The following is a 27,157-nucleotide window of genomic DNA, read 5'->3' on the forward strand; positions in this document are numbered from 1 at the left end:
TTTTAAATCAGATCTATGACTTTGATTACGTGTGTCTACTCTTTATAAATTATCTTTAGAGCAGATCTTTGAATTGTTGTCAGACTTTGTTTCTTTCTTCTTCTTTTTGGCAATTTGTGTGACAGCAGCAGATAAATGGTATAAATGGAAGCAATGAGAAAATAACAAGTGGGTTGTGAGCAGGAATGGCACCGTCTCGTAGTTTAGACCGATTAACACGTTTGAGTGCGGACAGAAAAAGAGAGAGAGAGTGTGAGAAAGAGGAAAAATAATATTCACACCTTCTGGGAGCTGGATCCAAGTCCAGATTATCCACATCCTAATAAAAATAATAGCAATAAACAGTGTGTTAATACTGTTTTAGCAGAAAGCCACCAGTGCTGGCTGCTCTGAGGAGTTCAAAAGACCTCCACTCATGCTTGTTTTGAGGTTCCAAATATACTGCAAACCTAAATTGGTGCAGATATTTGAATTTCTGTCCAATACAAGGTAGGATCTTATTAGTAGATATTTTTTTATATACAGGAGACTGATATGTCTTCTTAATGTAAAAACAGGGATTGTTAATATAGAGCAAATCACTAAAAAGATAAAAGATGATTTTTTATTTCAAAAAAGGACAGTAAGGTCTGGTGTAGATGCATCCCAGGGCATGAAACTACAGAGAGAGAGAAAAACAGAGAGTGAGAGAGAGAGAGAGAGAGAGAGAGAGAGAGAGAGAGAGAGAGTTAGAGAGAGAGAGAGAGAGAGGGGGGGAAAGAGATGGTCTTTTTGTGTGTGTGTGTGTGTGTGTGTGTGTGTGTGTGTGTGTGTGTGTGTGTGTGTGTGTGTGTGTGTGTGTCTGTGTGTGTGTGTGTGTGTTTTGGCTGAACCTCAGCTTGACGAAGCCAACTAAAAGAGTGAGGGAGTGCTTACATTGTGGCTGAAGTGTTAGGCACCGCAAAAAAGTTAATGAGATATTTTTTTCATGTTTCTGATAAACACAGTAAGGCAATTTGATTATGATTTACTGATAGCAATATACCATCTGTCTTCTGAAAAGTTAAAACATATTCACAATTTAGACTCGGGAGAGAAACTACCCATTTTAAGATTACCTGTGTAAAAACAGCTACAATCAAAAATGAGGCACTTTATAAAAGAGTATATAGATATCTAGGCTATATAGTATTAATCATTATATGTATACTGTATATCTTATATACCATAGTAATGTGTCACTTTATATTAGAATTGTGTTAACTGTTATGCAAATGAGGAAAACAAACTACAGTATGTACTATAGTTAATGTTGTTCTACTTGTATACTATAGTATATACTATAGTATAATATACAGTTATAATAGAAAAGCACAGTTGCCAAAAAAGTATTAACACCTTGACTTTTTGCACATTTCCTTGCGCTCCACATTCACACCATAATGCATTCAATCTTATTCAGTTGTAATTAACTCAAGTAAAATTCATGTGAATATTTAAAATTCAAATAGATAAAAAAATATTAAATTAAATTAAAATTACTTTCTTTTCAAAACTGCACTATTGTGTTTCCTTCACAAGTATTTTATCATTATCCCAGCGAGGACATTTACATACATACAATCTAATTATTGTTGTTACTGTGTTATTAATTATTACCAATTTGATTAAGTTGTTATGATGCATAGCAGAAAAATGTTGTGTTCATTTGGCCATTTTAATACAACGTTACATTATTATTGAATGAATGCACTGGGTCTATGTCACATCAATCATTTGGCTACACTTCTGTCATGCCGCATAAAAGCTGTGGCTTTAATGTGCCTTTATCTTTGTTTCTTAGCTACAGTTGGCACATACTAAATGTTTGAAGTGTTAATGTATAAATATATATATTTATCAGGCTGAAGTTGACCAAATTATTTAAAAAAGGATAAAAGAGCAATATATGGGAATACTGTATAAGCCAAATATTCTAAAATACTGCTGAGATGGTTTGACTAGACCTTCATACTGACACCATTTGACAATCAGCCACAGGACATGACAAGACATGCTTAGTTTATGCATAATCAAAGCTGGGCTGTATAAGCATGTATCTGGTGAAAATAGCTTTAGGGATGAAACTTAATTGTGTGTGAAAACCACAGAATTACAGCATGACAATTTTGAAAGGATAAAAAGAAAACTGTTGTTTTGTCAGTTAAAACTTAAAGATCTGAGTTGAGGGGCATCAAGCACAATGTGAAAATGCATGTAATCATATAATGTCCTGTTATAATGTCCTGTTACACACTCCTATGGATTTCACAAAGAATGCATAAGCTTTGTGGGATTTTTACACTTGTGTGGAAAACCTGACAAGAAACATAAAACATTATATCTAGATTTAATTTATTTAACATGAATTCACTGCCAAAGTAGTGTACTATATTACACCTCAGAAATTAAGGATTTTTTATAGCAGTAGCACAAGAAAAGTGGTCAAGAAGTATAAAAGCCTTTTTTTGGCAACTGTGTATAATAAATCAAATATGTTTACAGTGACAAATAGTATCAGTGTGTGAAACCTCTCCCAAGCTGTATTTCCTTCTTATTTTGAATCAAAGTGACACCTGATGATCATTTAACTTAGAATATGGACAAAAGGCTGATGATACAAAAAAATAAACCTTCTGGATTGAAGGAATTCAAAGTACTTCAAAACGCAGCTGAGCTTGCATCAATGTAGTAGCTGCCATTTTGAGCCTTGAGTTACACTTCAATAGATTTGCTCATGTACCAATCACACTAATTTAAACTGTTCTTAGAGAAGATGTGGCACCGTTAAACATTAAGTCTGGATACAAAATCTTGTGTGATTCCCTGAAAGCCTGTGAATTGTTTGAGTGATTACGTCGAATTGTCTTTGTTTATCCATATTACAAGTTAAAAGATGGTCAAATGTCATTTTTATTCAAGACAAGGCAAAAAGCAAAACCTTTTCCTTACCCTGTGTCTGTGTGTGTGTGTGTGTGTGTGTGTGTGTGTGTGTGTGTGTGTGTGTGTGTGTGTGTTTGGCACACATTTGGTTGACAGAAAACAGCAGACGGGTTGGGGATGAGTTTTCCAGGTTTCCAGTGTTCAGACTCCAATGTACAGTTCTGTTGTGGCAACAGATCGGGCTGCCGACCGTCCCCTCGCAGACTGAGTGTGGAACTGTCTCACCAGCGTCACGCTCAGATCCAAGACAAGCACGGAAATCAAGAATCTGGAAGAAAAGAATCACAAGCAGGCATTACATTTTTTTTAATGTAATTGGTGTTTAGTGTTTATCCATTATTATACCACAAAATATTACAGGTGACACAGTCTAGACTAGATTATATATTCTCCAAAACATATTGGTTTTGTTGAATTTAGAGCTCCTGCTGGCTGCCTAGGTAAATATCACATGACGCAGGATATCTTTCTGAAAGGATTTGCTGATTTGAGTCTCATGCACACTGTTGCAGATGTCAATATTATGTGTCTTATCTTTGTGTCAGTTCCAGGGATTTTGAACCGTTTCTTCTTTTTTAATGAACCACCCAAACACAAAAGCTACGTCAGCAAAATAAAGGCAGTGGCAGCAAGCAAATATCTGAGCATTATAATTATCTGCTTGCAATTACAATTTTTTTTTCTCTTATGGTTTACCCAGAAGCGCAGTTACTGTATAAAATAACTATTAAAGAATAACTTCCCCAAGCAACCACAAATACGCTCCAGCTGTGTAAAAGAGAAATTACCTGCACTATTTCCTGGTTTTCCAAAAGGCTGAAGAAGATAAGTTCACCTGTATATATTTTTGTATTCTTTGTTTGAACACTAGATATCGGATATAAAGGTCCACCCACTATGTTTTTCAGTGCAGGTATTTATCATTACTATTTAACTTTTTCTGGTTAATATTCAACAGCTCTGGAACAAAGTAGGCGGTAGTGTTTTTCATTAATAAGTAGTCATATTGATGTAAGTAGATTTAATAAAGATAGTAATTGCAATGAACCAGACTTTGCGTCTCTCTTCCGAATATGTCAGACGTTAAACTGACAAACTTTTAAGTGTCTATAGAACCACAAAGTCTTCAGTTCTGAAAACACTTTGCTCATAATGCTGCTTTGGCAATACTACAATTAAAACATGGGGACCAGATTAACACCTTAATTTAATTATGATTTTTTTAATAAACATTCAATTTGAAAGTCTAATTAAATTGTAATTAAAAACAGGTGCAGTGATGTGATATTAGCAGTATTATTTGAGTGTTGATTGGACATGAGAAAGACAAAACAAGCCTGTGTATTTGAAGTTTTATAAACTGCAGTGTATGACAAAAACAGCTTGCACAGTTTTGACATTCACCATCCTCCATACATCCAGGCTTAATATATTGAGTGCCATGATTAGAATATGGCTGCACTTCATGAAAGCGGGATAAACAGTTTGTAGCTTATGGGGGAAGAGGCACATTCAATCATTAATCGCAGTGTCATGAAAATGACATGAAAAAGTAATTTACAGAATATTACTGGGGCCTTCGTTTCCTTGCTATGCATGTTAAATGTATAAATAAACTATCCCCAATTACAATAATTAGGCAATTATTATGATTACACATGCACACACGTAGAGACTGAATAGTATTAGATAAATCAATCATGCAAATGTTGTAGCTACTCTGAATAAATAGGATGCACAAGTTGTTTGTTTCATTTCCATTTACTCTGATTTATATTAACCTTTACCTGTATATCTATATTTTAATGTAAGCATGCCTCTCAGAGCTTTTTCTTTCATGTCTTGAAAATGTAAAAGCAATAAATCTCTAATGTACGTCAGTGTACATCAATCAAAAATATACTTAGCATTCACCATGAAATAATTTTCATCTGTGCACAATGTGAGGGAAACCTCAGAGCTGCCATGAGAAATCCTGCAGCCGATAGCACACCCACACATAAACATAAACACCTGGTCCATGTTCTGTCCCCTCTTCCTCCATTTATATGAAATGGCTCATTACCAGCAGACAAATCAATTGGCTTTGCTCTCTGAACACCCACTTGTGATAATAAGAGACTCTACAGACAACCCACAGCCTGGAAACACAGTGCTGCCCACCAGCTTGAAGCAAAGGTACACATCAGTAAAGGATGAAAAGGGAAGGAGTGACTAAGAGCCAGACATGAGTTCTGTCTGTGGATTATGCACATCACATAAAATGGTTACATCCAGCCAGACAAATATTACCAAGAATCAAATACTTTTTTTCACCTTTTTGGAAATATTTCTTTCACTTTAATTTGTTCTTAACCCTTAATGACAATGCATTTAATTTGGCTGTCATAAACCAGTTTTGCAATGAATACATTAAACACACTAATAAAAAGGAGTTTTTTCTACATTTTCTTTCTTCTTCTTCTTCTTTGATTGACTGAAGAGGAGACATATGGTAAAAGACACTGATTTCTTTTTTAAGGTAATTGACTAATGCATGTTTCCTCCTAATGTAACTATTCAATTTTCAGTTTCAGAAATCATATCAGAAACCTTTTTGTGGTTGTTTTTAAGTAATGTATTTTATTGTCCTATAATTTATTGATGCAACTACTATATTAATTAGTATGATTGATTATTCAACACTCTCTTGTTTGCTTCAGTAACCACTTTGTCTTTTGGTTGTGAGGCCAGAACTGAACCTATAAACCTGATTGTCTACAAGCAGAACAAATGAAGATGGCACTAAAGACAATCTTATGCAAGGTGCCTCACACTATAATATCATAAAAGATTATGTATATGAATGTAGCGCAGTTGCAGAATATCTCAACCTTGTCTGAACATAAAATTCACCTTAGATGTTATGATAGATGAAGATTTTTCTCTATACATCCAAATAAATAGATGTTTAAAATGAGATAGTTTTGCAGTCCTTGTAGTGCTTACCTAGACCATCGTTTCTACTATTCTGGTGTGCTCTCAGTTCTTCTGACTTATAGAAATCAATACTGGCATAAGTGTTGAGGCTGGAGCCAGCACTGCTACCCATAACACTTCCTCCAATGTTGTAGGCAGCAGAGGTACGTTCCACTCCAGCTTGAGGGCTCTCCTTAATGGCCAAGTCAAGGTCAATATAGTTAAGGCCTTGTTCAGAAGATGAGGTGGAGGCTTGTGGTGGAGGTGTGGCAGACAAACTAGCTGCCTGCACGTTCTCCCACAGTGAGCAGTCCAAACCATGCCGATGGCTCGCTGCCTGGCTGCCCTCTGGGAAGAGGGAGGTAGAAGACGGTGGGTGGCGTGCTAGACGGGGAGGTGAGTTAAACGTCTCTGAACGGTGGCTCCGCCGTCCCTGCGGGTCACCTCGGACCAGCCTGCTGCTTCGCTCAGGAGACTGAAAGGACTTGACTGGGGAAAAGCCCAAACCTGGCTCCTGTTCCATGGATACGGGTTGACCAGAGTGGATGGCAGGTCTTGCTGAAATGCTGGGATCTGAACTTTTGTCGTCTGTAAATGGTATAGGAACGTCTGTTGGCATTTCTGCCATCTTTCCTTTTGATCGGTACCCAGCGATGCCCTCTGCAGCCAAAGGAGAGGACGTACCGTGTTCATGTCGTGCCTTGGAAGCAACAGCTGGTGGGCCCTGTTGGGTGCTGAATGTGGACCTAGCAGGAGTCAGGGGGGTTGAGCACTTCCCTAAATCCATGCTTACATATTCAGCAGAGGTGGACAACGGAGCAGAAAAGCTGCGGGGAAGGTTGGCAGGATTATCGTGGCACAGGAGTGGTTGATTCACGGGCCTTAGGGTTCCATGGATCACAGGTTGCCTTCGTTCTGATCCTGCACGTCTTCCTCCATTATTGTCTTCCTTGAATACAATACTGACATACTCACCAACGTTCTGAGACACCAGTGGTGGCAGATTCTCCTTCACTCTGGGCAAGGTGTTTGCTTTAGTAATGTCTGAAGACACACTGAGTGGACGGCCCCTCCTTTGTTGCTTTGGGCTCTTACTACTTGATCCACGTTTTTGGTGGTGACGACCATCTTTTGTGCATGTTCCTGCACTCTTGCATTCTGCTCCAGTTCTTAATAAACTTAACCCTCTCCCTGCTGATATGGACTTGTCTTCTAGACTTTCACTACTGGCTGAGCTGGAGGAGAAAGAAGAGGAAGACATGGAGAGTTGGCAGCCTCCTGCAGAGCCCACTGTTATTTTGTTTCTCTTGCTGTATCCTACTCCCCCTCCCCTTCCAGCACCATCATTCCCACTGCTGTCCTTTTTTCCCTCCCCTTTGTTTAAATCCTCCTCAAAGCGAGTATAGAGAGTATGTTGATAAGCTCGTGGAAGGGAGAAGTAGGAATTGAACATTTTTGGTTGCAGTTGGTGCTGCTCAGGGTGGGAAGGCGGTGTGCTGCAGGCAGAGCGGCTACTGACAGGTGAGATGTTCATGTAGTCACTGACAACCCGGCTCTCCATGCTCGCCCTGCTATCCCACATGCCCAGTCCGTGCAAGTCTGTGGAGCTGCTACTATTGGGGGACATAACCATGTAGCCCTCTGAGCTGGGCTGGTGGATGTGCTGAGGGGGGGATACACTGTTGTTTGGGGTCATGGCCATGTACTCATCATCTGCCCCAGGTTTAGCGCTGGCGTCAGACATACCTATTGAGAGAGAAAGTGAAACAGGAGGAGATGTCACTCCAGGCAGCATTGACATATAGCCACTATCCACCACTGCTCCTGCATTCACTTGTCTCCTGCTTTTGTCAGGCCTCTTTCTATTCTCCCCTACCACATCAAGCTGCCCACCCTCTACTGCCAGAGCACCTGAGCCATGGTGCAAATCAGGTCTCTCTAGGTTAGCACTCTGCGACATGATGGCATATTCTTCATCATCCTCGTCATCTTCATCTTTTCTATGTGGAATCAGTCGTTCATGGGCTGCCAAAGGCAGGGAAGCCCTCTTACTTAGCAGTCTGCGTTCCGCTTCAGATTCACGACTAGATGAGCGCCGCAGAATCCGTCGGCCTTTGGAGCGATGATGGGAACCAAGGAGACCTTCTCGCTGTCCCATGACTATATAGCTGGAGGAGCCTTCTCCATGTACATGATGTCCAGACAGACTAGGCACAAGCAGAGAGTGTTCCCCTGGACTGGAGCCATATTCATCTGAGGAGCCATAGTCACTTGGTGATCCCGAAACAGAAACTCTCTGAGAAACACGAGGGTAGGAGCAGATTGTCATGCCTCCCACTGCTGCCCCCACCAGGCCACACTCTGAGCCATGACCAGAACTGGAGGACAGACTTGGGGCAGGAGAGGGAGCAGGGTTCGGTGTGTAACGTGCAAGACTGAGGGTAATCTTAGCAGGGGTTGGGGCTCTGGTGGGCTTGGGCCTCAGTGTTGGCGTAGTTGAGCAGGAACCATTAAGACTTGGACTGGAGCTGGCCCATGTTCCTTTGGCACTTGCTCCACCCTCCTCTGACCTGGCCCCAATGCTGGCAGTTCGTGCCCTTGGGAATCCATGGCGTGACGTAGGTGATGTGCTGGTGCTGCTGCCTCCTGTCCCGGGGGTCTCCGTTCGGGCTCGTCTGGAGAAGCCCACCTGGCTGGGTGGCAGATTTGGATGATGACGACGGCTTGGGACACTGATGGGGTTTGAAGCAGTGCCACCTCCACACGATGTTCCCACAGATTGGGATTTACTTCGCTGACGAAACTCTTCACTTAGAGCCTTCATGGCCTCCAGCAGAGTCTCATGCATGTTCTGAGCCACCACAGAGTCATCCACCTGCATCCAAAACTCTCCAGGGCCAGTAATCGCTGAACGACCCACTTCAATGAAGAAAAAATTCTCTGAATGGCCACACCTGCGAACATTCATCAGCTGCAACACCACAGCGGCCACATCAGAGTTGAGTTTGACAAAGTTGACTGTCTTGTCTGTTAGGCACAGCCGGTAGATTCCCACTAAGTTCCTGGCATGTCCAAGACCTTTAGGCCAAACCTTAACCTGCCATACTTCTTTGAAGGTTGGAACAGGAGAGGGAGAGCTACACTCTCCACTACTGCCGTAGTCCTCAGGAGTTTTACCTAGGAAAAAATAAAATAAAATCACAAAATGAATAAAAACATAATTTATACATACAAATTGTTATTATTATTATTATTATTGTTATTATTACTATACATTTTGTGAAATGCCCTTTTAAAAAAAAAAAGATTTGTATGAAACCTGTTGAACTTTTGATCAGAGACAAAATGACTAACATAGATGACACTAATAGGTCATTAGTAATATTTTTTCTCTAAATCATTAGTAAATTGTTAAATGCAAAGATGTCTACTCTTGTAGCAAGCAGTTGTGCTGCAGCAAATTCATCACCTTTACTTTTAGGGTACAGCTCTATAATTAATTACAGTAAGTCTTAAGAGGTATAGAATACATGAAAAGCCTGATTGTGCAATAAAGCACTGTAGATTAGTTCAATGCCAATCACATAAGAAATTACTGAATTATAATTTTGTTTTCTTGCCACACAGCAGTCACTGTTATCTTCACTGTGCAACTGACAGTTACACTGGTGTGCTCCCATCCTGAAGAAAAATATTTAATTTAGCCTATTATATTTGATTCTGATCGAAATCATTATTAGTATTACTATGTGGTACTCTCCGCTGTACGTTTGTATGCACATTATGAACAGGTATGCACTACAAATTAAATGAACAAAAGTGTTTTATTGTGGCTTGTCCCTGAGTCATAATCTTAACAAAATGGGGGTCTGTACTCCAATGTGCATTTATTAATAAACGTTGGTTTCCCCAGCATTAATCAACATTCGAGCTTGGGCAAGCCCATCGGTGACTGAAATGCAAAGAATAACAGGGAGGGTGGATGGTGGTGTTCGGCTCCTGCATACGGATAACAACGTAAACACGAGGATAACCAACAGAAACACATTTTCCAGCGAGAGCGCACTGACGATGCCATCTCCTCCCTACCAGCAGCACCGTGCAACAGAAATGTAGGTTAGGCGAACGGCAGTCAGAGCTGTGCAGAAAAACAAAAACACAGGCACCAGCGGAGAGCACCACGATAGGCTACTACTATATGATGCATCCCTTGGATGGTTGCTATATGCCCACTGCGCCATGCAAAAATACACCGTCGTATGAAAAGGGCTGCATTTCATTCAGAAAGGCGATCATCTGAATATTACTACATGTCGATGCTATTCTATGCATCATATTTCATTATGCTGACATTAAATAATCCGGAGGTTATAACTGTATTAAACCAATGCTTATTGATGTGCTGCACAAACACAGCACATGCCGCCCATAACGTGTTGGTCTAACCCGTTCAGTCGGATACACCTGCCTCTTGGTGAAAACACACCATTCAAATTGCATTATTCAGAATCATTTATTCCCATTAAATGACTAAACTGGACCCGCAGCAAAATATATCCAAACCATCCGAGCCAGTGATCTGCAACGAACAATCAGGAATGGCCGAGCCAAATAGTGTATGGAGAACAAACAGCCTACGGCAGGATAGGCCTGATGCAGAAACAGACAGTAGAAATCACATCACACTTTTCATATCTTACAGTTGCACTGAAGATCCAGCATTGCTTGGTACCACTCATTTTGGACCTCCTCGGTGTCTGCAGCGATGGCAAAGCTCTCGCTGCGGGTATAAAGGACTATCATGTGCTTGTTCTTGGAATCTGCCCGCTTGTTGATGTTGAAGCAAGTCTCCAGGTTCAGGACTTTTTTGGGCACAGGTGATTTACTGCGGAATTTTTTCTCGTTCTCGTAATACTCAAGCCGAGCAGGACCATGCTCCGAGGCCGCCCTCAGCACGAAGAATCGCCGGTGCATTGATTTATGCTTGCGGAGATAGCCGCTTTTCTGTACATCTTCATAATTCTGTTGCTCGGCTGCTTGGTTCTCCATGGCCAAGGCAGGGTGATAAATATTATAAACCAATAATCTCAGGGAAAAAATCGAAGTCTATGTGTATTCCTCATTAATCCATTGCAACTACATCCCTCGTCCTCATCCCCATGTCCACATTTAAGTGTCCAGCATGTGTGCGAAGGCTCAGGATGGGAAAAACAGCCACAGCATGTTTTGGATCTGGTATCATACTGTGAATCCAGCCGCTGCAGGAGGATCCGTGCACCGAGCGTGCACAGCGTGCACCGCTGCTCGTCCTGCAGCCCAGCCCAGTCCTGCCCGACCAAGTCCAACCACGGTGCATTCAGCTGCTTGAGGACGTCTCCTCCACCTGTCTGAGGTTGCCCAGTCTATACCCACAGATGTCAAGTCAGGCGTAATGAAAACAGAACTTCCGGTAGATATTTCCCAAATAAAATCCCGTCTGCTTTTTAATCCATCATGAGTTTAATCTGTTATCCTGGTCAAAGACAAGGTTCAAAACAGCACGCAGGATATGCTTATTTTGATTATTGTCAATTTTATTTATTTGAATATCCAAATTTAAACAATTAATTGTCGATTTTAGACAGATCCCATAGAACATGTTGTCTTCCAAATAGTAGGCTATGGGATATAGCCTAATCACAGAGATTACCTTCTTCAAACCTGACTCTTTCTTATTGACTCTTTTGACTCTTTCTTTATCTTGACTGTTTCTTTATGCTCCACAGCCGGTCAGTGAAAGCCCGAAACAGTGAATATCTATTCAAACATTATTGAACTGTGACAGAAGAATCTCAGTTTTTTGTATGATCAACAAATCACAACAAGGGCGTCAATGAGCATTTTAAACCCATAAGCAAATTCTCATTGCTGCCCTGACATACATCCTCCACCTGCCTCTAAAATTCATTGTTGTAAAATCTGCTATCTGTCTCAGAGGTATTTTTTTTTGTGCTTTATGTTTTATCATATGCATTTTAGATTTTAATTTATCCATTATTATTATTATTATTATTATCATCAATCTATTTGTGTAGTATTTCACAATTATATATTTGTGTTACCATCTTTTATTGTCTTCTCATTCAATTTACCTTTTTTTTCTTTTACTTTTTTCATTGCTTTGGTGTACATTAGTCACACTTTGAATTGTATTTTGATTTGTTTGAAAAGTGACTTTTTTTAGATATTCATATTCATATTTGTTGTCAGGTCAAATTTTAATTTTATTTTTTATCTTTGTCATTAACAGTGTTTTTTGTTTTTATCTCTTGTGTGTACCTGACCTGGGTGGTGAGCTGCTGTTTGGATAAATAAACTAGTGTAAACTGTTATTTCTGAATAAAAGTTATTCTAACAACCCCAATAGTGTCTTCATATCAACTACAGCTTTATGAGGCAACCATTTAAAAAGCCTGTGATGTCGCTACCACAAACAACTTAAACATATTTTTATTATGAAAACCAGCCTGCTGTGTTTCCCTCTCTCTCTGGCTCCCTCTGGCTGACTTTACGCAGCTTCTGCCAGACTGGCACCTCCAAGCCGGTGCCAGTCAAAAGCCAGGGGTGCTTTAGGACTGATGATGTGCGCAGAGGAACACGATGTTCAGCCGGGAAAGACTTCGTTCATCATTATGTGGACGAACAGACAGCTGAGTGCGTTCACTTATTATTTGGGGGATTTTTTAACCCGCTGAAAAAAGACGGGGGCCAAACAACTGTATATCATGCTGTTAGAGAGGTCAGGGGCTGATGCAGCTGAAATAAAGGAGGCCCCATATACTTGTGGGGTAGAACTGTTGAATCTCATACAGCCATTATGTGTGTGAAAAAAGTATAGCCCTGGAACCTGTGATAGTGATGGTGAAGTCACTCCTATAGAAATATATATATATATATATATATATATATATATATATAATGTTCAGTCCTGATATTAATCTAAATGAAATCTGAACATATTTCAGCAATAACTTGGACTGCTGAAATATGCTGATTTGACCATCAGTTGTAGGAAATTCCAGTCTGAGTCAAATCCAGTTAACTTTGTTATGATACGAGTCTGGGTAAATAGTCATTTTTAATGGGTTTACCTTGATGGTTTGGAGCACCAGCAACAAGGGCCCGGGTTGCCCTAACCAGAATTCCCAGAGCCCACAATATTGCAGGTGTTGACTGTGGACTTTTTTTTTAAATGTCTGTTCCTGTTGTGACCCATAGGCTACATAAACATACACCACTGAATGGAATAACACCACATATCACTGCATTTATGGTTTGAACTAATGTATGTCATATGCAGCCAAAAACTACTTCACACAGACTAAGAGTTCAGAGGAAAGTCTGTTATACTGTATACAATACTGTCTGTGGTTAAATCCAACATTGCAACCTGTCAGACTGATCAAATTGTCCACATAGAAAATCCTTTTGAGCTTATATTGTCCCCAGGACACTGATATCGATTGTAGATATTCCTGGTAGTGGTACATGATCTGTATAGACTCTGATTTAGATATTAACACTGCAGTCATTTCACAAATTCAGCCTTCAAAAAAGTTATGATGCATTGTATGGAAGGAGACATTTGTGAGGGCAAGTTCTTTTAAGATCTTGTGACCCTAAAGCAACACTGCAAAAAAAACCAATAAACTAAAATGATATATATATATATGTGTTTGTTCATTTCTAAACGTATGGGACAAACCTTTATTTTGATCTAAAATCTATAAAGTTGTGTTTCAGCAGGAAATCCACTTGATAAACATCACACATTGAATAATTTAGATTGTTTAATTGAAGTCTGTGACATAAAGACTTAATTTTTTACTTCATGCAGCATATTGCACAGGAGTTGCATTATGTAAAGCCATCCTTGCACTTTCATTGGATTGTTTCACTACAGAATAAAGCAGAGTCACACCAGCCCAAAGCTTGTTAGAATAACTAACTTCCTTAGGGATTCATGGTGAAATGATGAGGTAAGACTTTCATTGCGTTACTGTCTCTTCTTTATAATTGAGAGCCCATTTTCAACTCTGCTATTTTAAAACCTATAAATCTTGTTCTATTCAAAAGGATTCAATCAGATTTGATTGATAAAAGCCATTTATTAGACTATAAATGGCTGATCTGTCATTTATCAATATGTATTTATTTACCGCCCTTTATTGAGTTTATGATTTATTAGTCCTCTTGTTGGAAATCTTTGGAAATCAAATAGATCATATATCAACCCAAAAACAGACAGTAAGACAAACATATGAAAACACAGCCTTCACTAAAACCATCATTTATTTACAGACACACATTGAGATCACTTTCAAAATGAACAACACAGTTCATTTAATTTTGATAAGATCTACCTATTTGGCAAATTGATTAAAAGTCTAGAAAGAGAAAAAGTCCTAGCTATACTGTATGTAATAAGATAACTCATTTTGTTCTTTGGATACCCATCAGAGAGAAGGATTCACACAGCTTCTCCCCATGTTCTTCATCTTGACTCAGAATCCTGCATTTCTGCTTCCTTGGGGGGTTAATCATGCTTGAAGAGACAGTTGTAAACACTAAATGATGTGAAAGACTACACCACAAGCAACCTGATAATCAAGTCATCAGATGTCCGTCCTTTATCTATACACTGAGCTACTGTGACAAGTCGCCGTGTGTTAGAAGTGGTCAGCAGTGAGCTCCAAAAGAAAATACACATCCGTAGCATGAAACTTTTGTCATATCTTGACATTGTCTGCGTATCGTTGCCTCAATATCAGAGCTACAATTCACAATTAGCAAGCCAACAGAGAGTAAATGAACAATGTGATTGCTTGCTTTTTGAATGCACTGTGATTGTGTCAGGGGTTTAGGGAACCCAAGTAGGACAAAAAAGCTCCACTAAAAAAGTCCCTAACCCTGCAGGATGCAAAGACAAGCTAACTATGTACAAATTTACAGTATGTACACATCCCCAGGCCAAAGATAAGTGACTCAGAAGACTCAGTCCTCCCTTTTCATTGATGCCCCCCCCCCCCCCCCACATATGTTCTGTAAAATTAAACTAGAGTCCCCTGGGGTGGGCACGGGAGAGGGACTTGTTCTCAGAGGACCTTCAAATACAGCCGCTGTTTGGGGTCCCGGAGAGCCCAAACAGAATATAATAGCTGAAAAAAGACTCAGACACAGACAGACATTTTCCTCTGGAAGATGGCGATGCACATGAAAAGGCTCAATCTGCTGAAGCACATTATTGGAGATGATTGTTTCAGTCAATTGACTCAGACATTCTGCGTATCAGTGCAGAGCACATCCACTGTATGTTGTAGAAATTAGGTCTTCCTATTGCTACCCTATTAAGACCCTGTTGAACACACAGTATGCTGTACAGCCATGCATGCAGCACATTTCAGTAATAGGCTACAAGTACATGAAACTACAGTCAAACTGTTTTGTTGTTAGTGAGCAATAGTTTGGATCTTGTTTTGCATGTATGCCTTCTACAGTATGTTTTGGTAGAAAATGACAGTATAATGTTTAAAGCAATACACACATCATTAAAAAAAACAATACATACGGTTGTATCTTAACATCATTAGTGAGAGAGAAACATACTGTAGATGCACATTAGAAGTGAATCTTTTAACTAATATCAGTGTTTGTTGACATGAGGTTCATTTAAAAAAAACTTGAATATGTATGTATGTACTCATTGTTTTACGGCATTGCATATGTTTCATGGTTGATCCGTACTAGCTTTTGAAGCACATTTTATCTCAAGATAAACATTTACTGTAGACACATTTGATGGAGCTGATAAGTATCTATCAGTCAAATCAACTCAAATAAGCTCATTAAAGTCATGGCATAAAATGTTGAATGGTGTTATAGAAAATAATCCAAGAGTCACAAATATATTTCTTAGTTTTTCATCTATATTAATAATGGAGTCTAGTATTAAATAATCAGTTGCTTTGTTTGACCATTTTGGTACAATATGGCTTCATTCATGAAATGTGTGAATAATCCCAGTAATGCTGCTACAAAACCAAAATCAAAGCTATCGCTGACCTGAGCTCTCAAGTCTTATTGGTCTATCCAGTACTTTTCAGCTGTGAAAATGTATTAATTATGTGTAGTTTTTAAAGGCTAATGCCTCTAAAGTGAGTACAACACAGACTCTATTATACCCATGATACCAAATGAATAGTCAAGCAGTAATAGCTTCCACCCTTGAGGTGTTCATGAAAAAATCTCTACAGAGTACAGTGATCCATTTTTGTAGACGCAATCCTCTCTTCTGTCCTTTAAACTAATTGAACATTGATTTACATGTTGTGCTATTATGTATTATGACTCTATTTTCATTATACAATCCACTGTTGAACAAATACAATATGGACAGCTGCCTCTTTTTTTGTTCATTTTTGCATGTTGGGGCCTGGGTTTATTATAACAAGCAATATTCTCCAAGAAAGAATATGTTAGTATTGAGAGTGATTTTTGCAAATCCAAAAAGTGTGAATGGCCATGTCACAGGTGCAGGATTTCATTTTGAATGTAGGACAAATTACAGAAGGTAGTGGCTGATAATTTAAAAATGCTTCACTTCACTGAAAGTTGTTTGAGTATATATCACTTCCAATCAATTTTTTTGGATCAGTCAACAAAATCCGGCTAGCCCATCTTCTTCTGTCGATCCAGGAATTGTTGTCTTCTGTCCACAGGTAGCTCCTCTACACTGATACCATGATTGGTTCCCCTGCAAATGGAAATACAGCTTTGTATGTAGTGTAACCAGCACAAACTGCAGTCACCCCACTCATACAAATTCGTTCTTTGATTACATCAAGCTGTTCTGCATTAATCTAGAATTATACAATACAAATGTGCTGTGAAGATAAAATTAGGCAAATCACATCTATGTGTTTGTGGAGAAGTAAACTAAACTATGGTCTTACCCTAGAGTGTCTGGTGGAATGGGCAGAGGTTTGGTGAAATCCTCCTTCCCAACCAACCAGTACGTGTTTTCAATCCCTTTTCCCTGGAAGCAAATCATTTGTAGCGTTCATGAGACACTATTACCAGGCTAGATATGCAAATCTTCAGTGGACATTACAAACATTTTTATGTACCTTTAGCTCTGTCAGACCTCTGCAGTCAATTTTGTATCCCATGTTCAAGCTGTTGAGGATCTCAACTGTCCTCCTGTTGACATGGATTCTGTATACTGTGACAGCAAACACAGAGACGTCCTGAACATTTGCATTTGCAAACTGAAACTACTTTAACCTCAAGTAGACATGTCAAATCAGCACTGGCCTCTGAAATTATTTTATATGAGACATTAACACAGTCAGGCTGTCATGTCTGTATTGAGCCACTTGGTGGCAGTTGACAACCCATTATTTCTTTGCTCCTAATAGCAAACACACAGATTCATGAATACATGTATAATTGTTATTTTAAATATAACAAATTAGACTCACCTGAAAGTGCACATGGCTATACTATGTTTATTAAAATATGATCCTCTGAATGATCCATTAAATGTTTTATTTAGAGTCACTGAACATGAAAAAAAGTGTATTTTAAGGAGTTAATACTTAGTTTGTACATCATGCAGAGGGTAGCCAAGGCAACTGTGTCACTGACGACATTTACACTGAAACTTCAAATTGGCCTCTAATTCTGCTGATAGTCTTAAAGGATTAGTACAGACTGCTCTCTTAAAGCCCTCTTTAGCCTCAAGCAACATGCACTTGTACAACTGTGGAACACCTGTCCTTTTCACAGCTCTGTCAATTAAAAAAAAAAAAAAACAGGAAGAAGAATGTATATAGTGTATATGGTAATATATGAAACACTCACTCAATGATGTGGACTCCATTCGAGATGCTGTGTTGACTGTGTCTCCAAACAGACAGTACCGAGGCATTGTAAGGCCCACTACTCCTGCTACAACTGGGCCTGCAATCATAGCATAAAAATGCACACGTGCGCGCATCACACACGCACGCACACACACACACACACGCACGCACACACACACACACACACACACACACACACACACACACACACACACACACACACACACACACACACACACGCACACACACACACACACACACAGGTTAAGGGGCTTTCAACAGGATATCTATCATTGGCAAGCAATATCCTATATTAAACATTTTTACATTGTGGCCTGTAACCATAACTCTGAAAGTTCAGTTTTACATTTTTTGACCCCACTCTCTCAGGAAGCCTCCTGGTGTCTATCTTAGCAATTTATTTAAAAAAAAGATATAATTCTTTTCTCAATATGTGACATTAAAGCTGTACACTGTCACCATAAATTCATGGAATAGAGTTAGAAATCCAAAGTATACAGTGTGTTAATTGGATGACAGCACTAAGTGGATAGTGTTTCACTCTTCCAGGAATAAGTTTCAGACGAGGATAAAGGATGTAAAAATACCTCCTTGCCTGAGCGGCTTGGGTTGCTGAATTCTTACTTCTGTACGACAATTTAGCTTTTAGACACTCTGAAATAGAGTTTTTATTAATTTCACATGCATTCCAAAGGCTTGAGCATAGTTTACCACAGCACAGAAAGGATGCAAATATTCCTCACCAGAGTGCAGGCCAACACGTATCCTGACTTTTACGTCAGGCATATGCCTCATCCTAAAGGTCCCAATGCAATGGAGGATGTCAAGAGACATGTTGGCCATCTCAGCTGCATGACGGTTGCCGTTCCTGTTGGGAACTCCTGAAGCTACCATGTAAGCATCCCCGATAGTTTCAACCTAAATACCATAGAAATAAGAGTTGGAGACATACCAACTGCTGTTAGACTTGCAGAGGGAACAAGACAGACATTTAATGGGTTTTGCAAAAGAGGGTAATACTGCAAAATTTGAAAGTACTGGCCACCACCAGAAGGTCCTGGCTGATATGAACATTAACTGGTTAACTAACACTGATTATTTAAAAATTGTCTACAATGAATTCAATCTCACACAGTTTATTTCTTCCCGTACTTGGCTAGATCCAAAGATGCAGAAAAGGCAATATATCTAGGTGTTATTTTAACCAACAGACCTCAATATTATACATCTAGTGTTTTTCCAGTGCCCAATAGCAGGCATCAGTGACACAAAATTACAAGGATCCAAACCAAATATCACTGTTAAAAAGGAATTTTAAACACTTTTCTGAGTAGGTATTTCTGTTTGATTAGTACTACAGTGATATTAGGTTTCCCATGGAAATTCCTAATCCAGACTTGGCCTTAGACTATTTTATAAAAACATTTAATTCCATTGAAGATAAGTATGCACCAGGAACTATTTTTGTTCAGAAATTGCTTAAATATTTTTTGAAAGGGATGCTGCCTTGTGCAGAGCGTCAACAACTAAATCATCCTCTGATGGGTAATATTTTCTTAAACAACGTAATAGGTGTTTCACTGTCAAATGATCATGTTATGTCTCTGCACTATCTGAAAGTAAAGGAAACCCAGCACACTTTTGGAAAATGCTCAAATAATTATTAATAATTATCCTTACCTAATGAAATTGTTCAGTGTATCACCACTATCTTAGTTGGAAAGAAAATATGTGATAAATTCAATCAACATTTTAGTTCATCAAGTTATTTATTTGAAAATGCTGAGTTTCCAATGAGCTAAATTATTGTCCAACCTCTAAACTACCATGTCTAGCGAAAGTACTAAAGTGTTAAAGAAGCTGGTAAATGATCAGCTGAGAACATTTTTATTTCAATGCTCCATTTTAAAATTGTATCAATCAGGATTTAGAGCTGGGTGTAGTACTGTGATGGCTGCACTTGAAGTCTTGAATGATGTTATTAGTGCATTAGATAACAAGCAAGATTGTGTTGCCCATTTCACTGATTTATCTGAGGCTTTAAATACTGTTGATCATCAAATACATTTTGATCTCTTTTTAAGCTCTTTTGTGCCATTTTATATTTTTTATATGCAATTGTATTGCTTCTAATGTTCTTATAGGCCGTCCTTATAGAAGAGAGCTTGTTCTCAATTGCCTTCCCTGTAAAAGTTATAGTAATAATAATAAAGATTTCCCCTAAATAAATTCTGGACACAACAATGAGTAGCTCTAGATCAGATTCAGGAATAACTGCAACAGTTTTTCAATATATATATAATAACAATACACTGAATTCTAGATCACATTTTTATTGGAAATTTTGACATGAAGAATAAGAAAAAAATAACTTTTAATGAGGCCATAAAACCAAACCAAAAAGAAATTATTTAAGATTTCACCTAAATATTAAAAATAGAATAATTTTATAAAATTGTTTATGGTTTGGATTACACCAAAACTGATATGTCCTGCAAAAATCTGTTCTTGTCATTATGTTTAAGATATTGAAAGATATTTGAAGATACCACTAATATCAGAAACACCAAAACAAAAAGGGTTTAAAGCGAAAATACAAAAGCTAAGTATTCATAATGCATAATGTGCACAGATTGACAAAATACCTCTTAGTACTCACCTTGTACACATCATGCAACCCAATGATAGCATCAAAGAGTGTGTAGAGGTCATTGAGTAAGTCGACCACCTCGATGGGCTCGCTAAGAGCTGAGATTGTGGTGAAGCCCACAATGTCACTGAAATACAGGGTGACTTCGCTGAAATGCTCGGGTTTCACAGGCTTCCCTGTCTTCAGCGCCTGGGCCACAGACCTGAAAGAGGAAGATGATGAGTGAAGGACACTCTGAGGTACACAGAAATATTTTTGTCATAAGAGTGTGAAACTGCTGAAAGTAATTTTACACTTTCATGGATTTCACTTTTTAGCTCACACAGACTACAGACACAACTATCAGTACTGATCACTGCATATAGGTACAGAAGCATCTATAAAAACATGACTGAGATGCATAGATATGTAGCCTTTAATGTGTGAACTCAGTGCAGCAACATCATGACTAATTCCTTCTTAGACTGATCTGATTCAGAATGAATCTCAACATCATGCAGTTGGGGACTGAAAACAGGAAAGCCACTTCTCTTTGATAGATCAAGGGACTGCAATCATTTTTATTTGATCTAATTCAATAAAGATTCACTAAGACGTCATTAGGCCAATTTCAATGCTATGAGAAGCACAATTTAGTTTGTTAAGAAGGATTTTTTTGGTGCTTAGTTGCACTACACATTGCAAAAGGAAACAAAACTAAAGTGGCAGATCTATTTTAGATCATGTTCCATGGAAAAATCTGTTTTTCGGAGTCCTGATGACATACTAACCTTTTATTGATTCCTTTTTTTTTTAAACAAATTGCAAAGTAAACATACTACTACCTACTGTCTGTCAGGGAGCGGTCACCCTGCTGAACTGAATCCATACCAGGGATGCTGTCTCTCTCTGATCTATGACCTCGACTTCCCTTAACTTGATCACTTAAATATAACATTACTATTGTAATGGTGCTCATGCTCTACAGACCTCCAAAGCTTGTTTCTCATCAACCTCTTTAGCTGTGCTGTAGACTTTGAGCATGACACCACAGTTTTAGCATGACTTTCATATGTTAATGAAAGCAGTTAAAGGCTTACTTGGGCAACATCTGAGCCACCAGATTGTCAGTCTTCTGTCTCTCCACCTCCAGCTCCTCCGTCCTCTCTCTAATCAGATCCTCCAAATTAGAGGAGTACTGCTCCAACATGCGCAGCATGGAGTCGATTATGTTGGTCTTCTTTCCCTTGGTGAGGTTCTTGAACTGTCACAAAGGGGGGGGGGGGGGGGCATTGGTGTGATCTCCAGTTTTTGCACAGAGCAACAAATAGGTATAGATCAACATGTTTTCAATGTGTTCATTCATTCATTCACCTGTTTGAAGATCTCCTCAAAGGTCAGCCTCTTCTCTGGGTCTTCACTCCAGGCCTGTTTCATAATCTGTATCACTTCCAACGGAGCCTCATCCAGTGACATGACAGGCCGGCACAAAGGAGGAGGCTCTTTCACTTTGCTGATAATTTCTGTCAAAACAAATGCAACACATAGACAGGCACACACAGAAATGCAGTTTCGTCAATTAACGTTTTCAGCAACAATTCTTCTTTCCAACTCAGTATGAACAGTATTGTGCGTAAAGTAGTTGTTTGATATTGTCATCCTATGGGTTTACAAAGGCCGTATCACTCACCCTTGGGAGGCATGTCCAGCATGCAGAAAGGTGCAGAGCGGGAAATGATCTCTTGTGCAATAATGGAGAAGCTGTAGACATCTCCCCGGAAAGTGCCCCTTTTTCTCAAACTAGAACTTCGCAGCAACTCAGGGGACGTCCAGAGCAGATCTTTTTTTATTGACAAAAGATGAAAAAACAAAAAAACAAAAACAAAAAAATTATAAATAAAAAAAGAAAAATAATATGCACAAGCAAACTCACTAAACTGGTCTGAGGATGCACATGAACTCACTCTCTGGCTTGTCATCGTCAGTGTCCATGCTTTGGGAAGTCAAAATTTCATTGAACCCATAATCTGTCACCTTCAACACAAAGCGCCCATCTACCACACAGTTGCGGGATTTGAGCCGTCCATGCACGATGCCACGGTTGTGCAGGTACTTCATCCCCTGATAATGTTTGGAACAAAATGTTTGAGTGATAAAAAGACATGCTGAGGTGGGAAATGAAACATGAGTAGGTGATTATGTCTCTCTTACCCGAATCAGATCCATTAACAGGGAAGACTTGAACATCCAGTCAAGACGCACTTCCTCATTGCTGAGTAAGTCCTCCAAGCTGCCCCTGGAGCAGTGTTCTGTCACAATGCCAAAGATCCCAGAGTCATAGAACAGTCCCAGGAACAGATTGAGGTTCTCATGCCTCATGTCTCTGAGCTGAGAGGAAGACAATGGAAACATCAAACCTATGGACTGTCAAGTTTGTTCCTTGGATCGAATCATGTTTCAAGGGGTTTGATTTTTTTAAAGGCCAGGGCCAGTGAAATCAGTTGTTTTTTCAACATTTGTTTCTTCAGATTGAATTTCAGATGACCAATTATATCCTCTTGTCCAGAGGATTTACAAATTTGAGTTTTACAATAAATCACTGCATAATCACAGAACCGGCTTCTGGCTACAATTGGCCATGCAATTGGCCAAGAAAATCAACAGAAATTCAGTAGAGCTTCCATCCCATCCACTCACACATTCACTGACCTTGACAAAGACAAATTCAGTGTTGCTGTTGACACTTGATACTCCATTGGGGGTTTTCTTCAACCAAACCCAGTCACCCTGGAATGTACACAAAACAACACAGTCTTTGTGAAAATACTTCCAAAAACAGCCACAGGAATAAGCACCATAATGGTAAACATGAGCTTATTAAATCTATCACAACTTGTCTCACCTCAAACACAGCAACATTCGAGCTGTCTGGCGCGCAGGCCAAGTAGCTTCGACCAGACACAGAGTGATGAGGCGTCTTCATATCCAGCTGGCTTTTCATAATGCTGTCGTCATTGAGCTTCTGCTCACACACACAGTTCAGAGGGGACAGGGTCAGCTTAGAGCAGATCATCTTTTACAGGTAAACAACTTTCATACATCACATATTTGCACCACATAGAGAAGCAAAGTACAGCTGAGTACAGCACAGAACTGACCCGTTTGCTGATTTGAGTGTTGATGAAGACCAGGTCATCCAAGGTCAGGACCACCTTTGTTGATCCACCGCCACCTCCAACACCCCCGAAGCTGAACCCAACTTTGCCGCTTTTTCTGAACAGACAAAAAACACAACAAAGACAATTTTTATATTTTCCAAAAAGCACACAAAACTACACTGAATGAGATATCATTGGTTGACATTCGGCTGTACATACTTGAATTGAAGAAAGAAGATTATTCCAAATCCAAGCAAAAAGATGAACCCCAGAAAAAGGAAGAAGTGAGTGACTGAATCCAGTCCTTTAGGAAGAGAAAAACAGAGGTTTGAATGCACAACAGTGCAACAACAACAACAGTTCAGCAACATACACCACGTTAACTTATATTTATATCTTGTGATGACACTATGAGGGCACTCACCTCCAGTGCAGGCAAAATATGGACTAAACCAGCAACCTGAGTCTCTGTAGGGCGTACTTCCTGCAAAATGGATTGACCGTCCAAGGTATTTCAAACTCCCGGTCTTGCCATCTGTATTTTGAGCTTCCAGAGCGTGAGTGGAGTAGAGAGTGTTGCCTATGCCACTGTAGTCCAGCACTACATAGCGGGCCTGCATGCCTTCACCATTCCTACCAGCCCACAAGGGCTGATTGAAGCCTGCATATTCAAAGCCGCCCTCGCTTTCACCCAGGATCTCACCTGTTACCCAGCGGCCTTTTTTGGCACGGACCTGCTCAACAGCCATAGCTATGTAGTACATCATGTTGTAGATGGTACCAAAGAATGGGGAAACCTAGCAGAGGAGACAGTGGTGATTGCTGATGTGACAGGACAGTACAGCAGTGTTTAAATGTATTCTAAAAAACTATGGTTTTGATTCAAATATGTTCCATTTTTAAGAATGTTGTAATTAGTGTCATATATATATTTGGTTGCGAGGTATTGCTCTGTCCAGATTTTTTTATGTCAGTATTTAATTATCATAATACACAACAGAGAGTCTCACCTGCTCTGGTGGGGTGCTGCTACGGATTTCATAGCTGTTCTGAGCATGTTTGAAGGCCTCATGGAAATTGAGTTCTCCCGAGTCCATAGTGATGGTGAGAACCCCATCATAGGCTTTCCGTAGTTTGGTGTCATTGCCTAGCAAATAGTATGGTGCATTGGTGTAGGGTAGTGCGTAGAGCAGGGTGTCATAGGGGATGAACACATAGCCACGGTCGATCATACGCATGGCCAAGGCTGTGGTAAGAAGTTGGTACTGGGCTTGGCCACCAATTAGGACAGAGGGCATGCACATAATGATCACTGAAAGGAGAGGAGAGAGGTGTTTAAAAGTTCATTATTTGCACGATTTGTATGGATTAAATGTGGTGTTACTTGTTTTTTGCTCTACATGTGCAGCTCACCTCTGACCCGGTCAGTTTCCCGCACTTTTGTCAAGGCCCTCCGAGGCCCGTCCTTATCGCCCTCCATGGTGACCACAGGATTGACCGGCAGACCGAGGGCCCTCAGTGACGAGGCCAGCTGCTGTCCAGTGGCTTCCCACAAATCTGTCTCCTCTGATATTATAGCCACATGGGCCCAATGAAAGAAGCGCAACACAGAGAAAAGTACATTGGAGGAGAGTGGCAGCGGGCGCAGGAAGGTGGGATATGTGTCTCCATTTTCCATGTCTGGTTTGAGGCAACCCCAGGATGCAATCCCCAGGTCCCACTCTTTTGCATACAAAGCAGCTGAGGAGCAGTAGCCTGGATTGGCTGGGCCCAAGAAAGCAGCACCATAGCCATCCAGTCCAGTAAAGCGAGCAAGGGCACGGGATGACTTGCAATCCTCATTGATCAGCGTGTAGTCATACCAGTAGCCTTTGTTGAGGTAAGGGTCCTTATTAATGCGGCTGGTGGCAAGACGGGCTGCCAAGTCAGGCAAGGCTTTGGAATATAAGAGGTCACAAGTCCAGGGTCCAACCAGTGCCACCTTGAAAGTGGTTGCCCAGGCTTGACAGGGCAGAAAAGTGAGCATGAAAAAGGGCAGAAGAAGCCAGTTCCCCCACCAGCTCTTAGAGGATTGCACAGGGGATGATGGCTGCTTTAGTTTTGATGATAATGACCTTGATGATGATGATGATGATGATGATAATGATTCAAACAAACTATACTCACTGCAACTGTTTGCAGCTACTGTCTGCATGTGTCTTTTCCTTTTTACTTTCATTGAGTCATGCTGCCATCGGGGATGGTAGGACAGGTTGTGCAGAAAGCGAGGGTCTCTGTGACTTGCCATTTCCTCAGACAGCTATTCTGATGCACAGACACAGAAGACGAGTGAATGGTGGTTAGTGTGACAGTGAATGTGTCTTTATGGATGGGAATGTCTCCCTTGGCACTCAGCGGGCCTCTAGTCCAAAACTGGACAGACGACACGACCCCAAGTCATCACTGCCTCCTAAAAGTAAGAAAAATGAGTTAGAAAGTTGCAGCCTAACATAACACAGTGTTTTTGCTTTTTATGTTCTGTGCAACTTCCAGGGAATAAGCCTGAACCTGAACTTGCTTATCTGTTTTATTTAATAGAATGTTATGCTGACTCTTATCAGCATCCATCCGTCTCACGAGGGCATGGTGCCAGAGTGTCAATGCTGTACATCGTAGAATTAATGGCATGAAGCTGATTGGCTCTGCTCGGGTCACAGAGTTTAAATTCAAATGTCAGGAATGTGAAGCCAAATCTGGTCTTGATAGCTATCCTTGGTCATGTATCTCTTTTTCCTTGTAGAGTCAATCTCTTGAAATCTGCTCAGCCATTAATTTAAGGATGATCCCAGCTATTGATCCTTTTTTCCAGTGCAAAAGGTAGGTTGATAGAGCTTACACTGGTGTGTGAAACAACGGTCAGGCTCTCTGAATCGTCATTACCTTAACTCATCTCAGAGCCATTATTCTATACAATAAACTGAAAAAACCCCAATTTGTTGCATTGGTTGCATATAAATCCATTTTAACTAGTGTCTATTCTCTCCTGAACAAACCTTTAAGACATTACTCGCTTAGCTGCTATGACTGCAGTCTTCTGACTACCACACTTAATGATTTTCATGACCTTTTTCAAACCGGTCCATTTACAGGATTTTATTTTTTGAAAAGCTGCTTGTAAAATAATTTTTACAACATATGAATAAACACAGCTCATGCTTCATTCTGTGTTCTAATGCACACTCAATATGGCTGCCATGTCCAAAGTAGCTGAGCAAAAGGTCAACCTGTGATGAAAGAAGTTCATTTGTAGCTAATTATAAACTTCAAAGTATGACATATGCAGACAAATATTTAATTACTTTTATACTGTTTTTACCAGTTCCATACTTACTCTGCTGTTGTTTTAACTATTTCAAATTGCAGTCAACACTTAGCTATGCAGGCTCAGGGACTTTATTGCATAAATGTTAGGGTTTCTTGTATAAGGTGTTATTTATTTTGCACCTTTATCCCAGAAAAAAACACTCTCTCATTCTGCTGCACAGAGA

General features: G+C 39.8%; 2 protein-coding genes across 2 annotated transcripts; both read right to left on the reverse strand.

Moving 5' to 3' along the window:
• Positions 1-3,102: 3,102 nt before the first annotated feature.
• Positions 3,103-10,968, reverse strand: si:ch211-284e13.4 (insulin receptor substrate 1-B). The gene is made up of 4 exons (XM_053331110.1): positions 10,620-10,968; positions 5,950-9,096; positions 4,915-4,936; positions 3,103-3,229 (listed from the first exon to the last, which is right to left on the reverse strand). Exons 1-4 carry the CDS (start codon positions 10,966-10,968, stop codon positions 3,103-3,105), a joined length of 3,645 nt encoding a protein of 1,214 aa, XP_053187085.1.
• Positions 10,969-16,626: 5,658 nt separating this feature from the next.
• Positions 16,627-25,917, reverse strand: gucy2d (guanylate cyclase 2D, retinal). The gene is made up of 18 exons (XM_053331333.1): positions 25,044-25,917; positions 24,641-24,942; positions 24,055-24,427; positions 23,850-23,934; positions 23,631-23,745; positions 23,375-23,494; positions 23,182-23,259; positions 22,684-22,860; positions 22,437-22,593; positions 22,163-22,312; positions 21,847-21,995; positions 21,573-21,736; positions 20,503-20,695; positions 18,587-18,761; positions 17,821-17,919; positions 17,085-17,179; positions 16,911-16,993; positions 16,627-16,711 (listed from the first exon to the last, which is right to left on the reverse strand). The coding sequence occupies exons 1-18, from the start codon at positions 25,915-25,917 to the stop codon at positions 16,627-16,629; spliced, it is 3,474 nt and encodes a 1,157-aa protein (XP_053187308.1).
• Positions 25,918-27,157: the final 1,240 nt, after the last annotated feature.

This window comes from Scomber japonicus, chromosome 13 (genome assembly GCF_027409825.1).
Source record: "Scomber japonicus isolate fScoJap1 chromosome 13, fScoJap1.pri, whole genome shotgun sequence".
Lineage (NCBI taxonomy): Eukaryota > Metazoa > Chordata > Actinopteri > Scombriformes > Scombridae > Scomber > Scomber japonicus.